The sequence below is a fragment of the Melopsittacus undulatus genome, chromosome 2 (genome assembly GCF_012275295.1).
Source record: "Melopsittacus undulatus isolate bMelUnd1 chromosome 2, bMelUnd1.mat.Z, whole genome shotgun sequence".
Lineage (NCBI taxonomy): Eukaryota > Metazoa > Chordata > Aves > Psittaciformes > Psittaculidae > Melopsittacus > Melopsittacus undulatus.
Window position 1 is genome coordinate 42,472,077 of NC_047528.1, and position 6,000 is coordinate 42,478,076.

General features: G+C 45.5%; 1 protein-coding gene across 1 annotated transcript in view; it reads right to left on the minus strand.

Annotated features, from left to right (window-relative positions):
* Window positions 1-5,782, minus strand: part of MYCBP2 (MYC binding protein 2) — a 182,924-nt gene extending 177,142 nt beyond the window's left edge. Inside the window, exon 1 of the mRNA XM_034074633.1 lies at window positions 5,601-5,782. Coding sequence (XP_033930524.1) covers window positions 5,601-5,782 — 182 coding nt within the window. The remainder of the gene's footprint in view (window positions 1-5,600) is intronic.
* Window positions 5,783-6,000: the final 218 nt, after the last annotated feature.

The window sequence follows — 6,000 nt, forward strand, 5'->3', positions numbered from 1 at the left end:
AAAGACAAAGGTGTCTTTTAGCACCAGTTGGCTTCGAAAGCTGCCTCAGCCTCTATTTTTGTGAAAAGGAAATGAGTTTTTATCAGCTCCCAAAATGAATATTCTTACGGATTTCAGGATGGTGTTTTTTTTATATTTTTTTCAAGTAGTTTATATAAATTATGATTACTTTCACACATGCACAGATAAACATTTTAAGATTCTCAACATATTATCTTCTTTTCAGCTTCTGCACGAATATAAACCATGTTAGACTACGTGACTACTACAGATTCTTAGAATAACTACAACCATGCAAAACCGTTTTCCTTATCAAAATATAACGTAAAGGTGGTAAGTAAAAATAGCTAATCCCTAAAAAACAAAAGCATAATACAGTATTATAACACCACTGTATTCACAGAATCCCAGAATGGCTGGGGTTGTAAAGGACATTAAGATTATCTGGTTCCAATGACATGGGCAGGAACATCTTCCATTAGACCAAGCTGCTCAAAGCCCCATCCAACCTGGCCTATTAGCTGCAACTTACATATCTCAGCTAAAAAGCCTACAGCAGACAGCAACTCCTACCAGCTTTTCTAATGCACAGGTTAACATAAAGACTCAACAGCACATTGTTTTTCCAACAAAATAAAATGAAATTTTAAGTTTACATAAAGGCAAACTTTTGTTTCAGTACAACAGCATTTACAAAACATGAACTGCAAAACAGATGAAACTAGAACAATAGACTAGACTAGAATATTTCAGTTGGAATGGAACTACAGGGCAAACCTTTTTACAGGAATAAGCAGGAAAATGTATCTAATAATGCATTTGCCAGACTTTATTTATACAATCTTCAATCAAATGAATGCTTCCAAACTTTCTGCAATGACAATTTTATTTTTAAAAAAGCATCAAATCTCAACCAGAAAACACCTTACAGCTTTTGTAAAGGCTTTAGATCTGAAGAAATCAAGGTTTTCCTGTGTGCCTACAATCAACAAATTTCACATATCTAAATCTATTAAACTTAGCTCCAACAAATTCTGTGATAAAATGACAGTACAAGGGTAAAGTGTTTCAGTAGCATTTCTCCTATCAATTTTTAAAAATATACACTTAAAACATCACAGGGCCGAATAAACATTGCATTACTAAGCAAAAGAAGGGGCATAAGAGAAGACTTTGTGTCAACTTTGAAAAGCCTAAAGACTAACACCTAATGATCAATTTTCTCCAGAGGATGCATAATTTACTACTGTGAGTGTGGATGAGCTGGCCTACTTCCAAAAAATTTCTTTTATCATCCAGTAGAAAGAATCAGCTTAACATGAAAGAATGTTGGCTGCCTCTTCTTCAGCCAAAATGACTGGAAAAAAAAAAAAAAAGCCATCTGATTTCTAGTTAATATCAGCAATTTTAAGATTCCAGTCATCACTGAAAGGTTCCTTGATCTCAACAAGGGATGGGGTATCAACAGATTGACTCTACACTTCCAGGGATGCGGCATCCCCAGCTTCTTTGGGCACCCTGTTCCAGTGTTTCACTGCCCTCATAGTGATTTTTTTTTCCCCTAATGTCTAATCTAAATCTCCCCTCCACAATCTTAATATTATTCAGTAAATACTGCTACATCTCTGATACCTAATGTTACTACAGAAATCCAGATACAGCCTTCAAATATTTATTTCTATCTATATTTGACAAGAAGTCTCATAGAACACACTGAGCCTAACTGATACTTCTGTTAGTACATATGTAGGTAAAACAAGAGTAAAGGAACTGACAGTTCAGGGAAAACCCCAAAATCCACAACTGGTAACAGCAGCAATTCAGCTGGATAGCAATGTTTGTTAGGATTAAGTTATACAGCAGAAGAACTGTGTATCTGAAGACAACAGAATGTGAAAATTGGATAAGTACCTGTGAATACCTTATTTAGCAAACACAAAGCTTCAGGACTGAAAGTAGTTAACAACTTACATTACTTATGTACCAGAGCAGATTCCCCATTTCATCCACTCAAAATCCAGCCTATAAAACCACAGTTCAACATGAGTTTTTACTTGCCCTCTGAAGCTCATGCTTCCTACTAGTGTTTTAGGGACTTTTATAGCTACATTAACCACTAAACCATTACTAGTCATTTTCATATTTTTCAGTAGACACGGAGACTACAAATTAGGCACACAAGCAGTTATCTTCCAAATCAATCTTGACAATTTCCCACTGCTGGTAGTACCATAACAGATTTTTAATACTGTTATCTGAGCAAAGACAGTTGTGCATTAAATTGTAGAATTAGGCAATTTTATGGAAGGAAACAGAAAAAGCATCAAGCTAGCAAAAGACATATAGCAAGTAGGTTGCACTATTTAGCACTAGTGCTAAATCCAGCAGTTTCTGCTCCCACCTTTGTGCAACCCTTCACCTCACACTGTCACAAGCACAACCACAACATCAGCCAGATCAGGGAATTAGTCTGGATTACAACAAACCATTTTTGCCAAGTTAATTTTAACCCAGACACAGTCTCTAATCTGCTACTGCAAGAAACTATATAATTACGTCAACGTGGCAGGAGGAAAAAGCACACTAAACTGAACAGTCCCCTTTGGAGACTGAAGTGTTCACAACACTGCAGCCAGCACCACATGAGGAAATGCAAAGCACTGCTACTTCTGTTTCAAAGCCAATTACTACATCCTACTCAACATACCATATTCATCACTTTCAGATGACAGCCAGCACAAACACCTTGTGAATGTGATTGTAATCTCACTTGTGACTTTCAGATAATCTCCACAATGTTTCATTTTCTTGTCTACACACAGGCATTTTCAAATTGCATTCTAGTTCTTCATAAACATTAAAGTCAGGTTTGGAATAAAAGCACTCACTGAGGCAAGTACTGGTGACACCATGTGAAGTGCAGAATACAATTTTGCAGACTTGAATCAGTAATTCTTTTGAAATTGACATATAGCAAGTAGGTTGCACTATCATTCTTCAAATTAGTCTTCTTGGAGCACAGGAAGAAGTGTATTAATGTCCGTAAGCCAATCCGTTTAGTTTTTTAAGTTACTTCAAGATATTTTTGTAGTCACAAGCATTTATTGACAGATTAGGAGGCTTCAGGTTTTCCACATTTTCTCTTATAAACTATAATTAATTTATCTGGCACTGTTATATACTGCAGCAATTAAATGCAGTCCCAAATAACTTTAAAGCATCTGTTTAGAAAATGTTTGGGATTTTTACCATGTTTGTCAAAAAGCATTTTTGACCATTTCTGTTGAAGACAACCAGGTGGCTGAAGTTCTCAAACCTTCAACTACAATATTTTGACACTAATATGGAAAAAGGGAGGTGATCATGAGCAGTGCCTTGGCTGCAATCAGTCTATTACATGAGATGTTGGGGATGAGTACAAGATAGCTGGCAACCAGACTATTATTAAACATCATCCCCTCAAAAGTCCTATAGTACACATTGGTTGTAGTCACTAGTATTAACTAGCTGTCATTTACTTGTCAATAGCTTAACAAAACCTGTTTTCTCCGTAGGAAGAGTCTGGCTTCTTTGAATGGTTCCGAGATGACTAAATCTAGCTCTCAAAAATAAAGACAGACAGTAACTGCAAATGTTACTATTTCTTTTAACTGGCATTCTCCTAAGAATCTGCCAATAAAAAAAACAACACAAAAGAATGCAATTTATGGTACCTTGGAGTTAAAAGTAATTCTTTTAAGAGTGCAAATTAAAAGAAACATTAACATTTACACCCACCTAAAGCTAGTATTTTCTACAACTGTACATACAAGAGATACCAGCTTACTTATCTTGAAATTGAAAGACATAGAGGGCAGAACAAAGTCAAGACTACAGCTTTAACACAGACACGTTAAGGCAATATTCAGATAAATATCTGAATACCATGGAGCAATCGCATAGCTGATCTCCTTGCATTTAGTAGTTCCCTTACAACTAGCCCTTGCACACCCAGGACTAAATGATACAAAGCTCAAAAGCAGGAAGAGAAGATTTAAAGGAAAAACCATGAGCACTGAACTAAGGAATACATGCGGTAAGAAAACACTCACAGGTCTACACAGGGAAAAAAAGAACGATAGTTTCCCTGTCATACACCCTGTAGTCAGTAATTGCAAAGGTGTCAAATGCCAGTATCAACAGTCCACGTTTGCAGCGTTTGCCATAAGCAAATTGAGAAAGTCATGTTATTCTTTCAGCTTCTTATGTTAACACCACTCCCAGGCACAGACTTTTGGGGCGGAAGGAGAGCAGATAAGCCCTGCTGTTCCAGTCAGACTGAAAAAAAACCCTAAACCGAAGACTCCAAGCACCTAGTGCTTTACAACCATTTACAAAGTTAAAACAACGTTGACTCAAAGCTCTATCGTGATCTGGCCACTCACATCACAGCTCAAGGCCGGCAGAGGCCGAGAACACAGGAAGGTGCCGGTTTCATGTGATCTGCATCCTCACCACCGCCTCTGGAGGGAAACAATGGGGAGCGCCCCGGCACCTACGGGGAGCCGAGCCAGCCCCTCGCCCCCCTCATCCAGGCCGGCCCCGGTCGGGCACACGCAGCCCTCGCCTCCGCCGCTCGGTCTCCAGACCGGGCCGGGGGCCGCGGGTAACGGCAACACTCGTCACCTCTCACCGCCTGAGCCCACAGCCGCCTCCCCAGTCCTGCGCTGAGGAGACGGAGGAGAGGGCATCCCGGCTAAAGAGCGGCAGGCGCAACAGGCACCCTGCTGCGGCCTGGGGACGGAGCCCGAGAGCCAGCTGGCAGGACCGGCGGGAGAGCGAGTCCCGAGAGGCACCATCGGCCGGAGGGACCCGGGCACACCCCTCACACCACCCCCCGAGAGCGCTGCCCAGGGCGCAGCCTCCCCACTGTTACCGAGGTCGCGTCCAAGGTGGCGGAGAAAGATATTACCGAAAGTGGCGGAAAAATAAAGGAGGGGAGGCAAAGGCTGCTCGGACATACGGCAGGCACTAAGGTACCTCTCTTGGGCGGCCCCGACAGCGGGTGCCCTCGTCAGAAAACACGGAGTTCAGTCCGTTTCAGTGGCAACACAGGCCGCGGCCAGAGCGAGGTCTCAACATGGACACCAAGAGTGAGGAAATGCTCCATCCCCCGCGGTGGCCAAGAGAGAACGGGTGAAGCGGGGTTTTACATCGCTCCCCCTCGCCACAAGGGCGAGGCGAAGTCCCCGGCCTCCGTGCTGGGGGAGGGGAGCCGATACAGGTAACCACAACCACACACCCTCCCGGCCCCCAGGCAAGCCGGGTGTCAGCGCCATCTGTACGATAACGCCGACCAAGCTAGCGTCCAGGCCCGGTGGCACCTGGGCAGCCCCCGCGTTACATCACCGCCCCCTCCGTCCCCCGGGGCCCGGCGGCAGCCACATGGCAGAGGCAGCGGGGGTAGCCGCGGGAGGAGGGAGAATAAGGAGGGCGGCTGCCGGGAGAACGGTGCACTCACGGGACCGGGAGAAGGGCCGCTCCCAGCCGGCGATGGGAGGGGTGGTGGCGGCTGCCGAGGGCTGCCCGTCTCGCCCAGGAGGGAGCTCGGCGTGCGTTACCTGCCCGGGTGGCTCCCCAGCTCCCGATCGCTCAGAGCCGCCGTGTAAATCTTCCGGTATCTGTCGGCCAGGGCCTTCCCGGAGAGCAGCAGCTGGTAGCGGCTCCGGCAGCCCAGCGACGGCGCCGCCAGGGCGCCAGGCAGGGCTCCCAGCCCGCTGGCTGAGCCCTCTTCGGGCCCCATGGACCCCGCCGGGCCGGAGCCGCTGGAAAGGAAGAAGAAGCCGCCCTCGGCCCCGGTGCAGGCGGCGGCGGCGGCTCCCGCAGAGGCGGCGGCGGCTGCAGCGCTCATCCCCCTCCCCGCCCGCCCCCTGCTGGCTGCGCTGCCTCCCGGCGCGGCGCGGACACAGGCGGCTCCCGCCGCCTTCACCGCCGGGGCCCAGCCATGGGGAGGCCGCAACA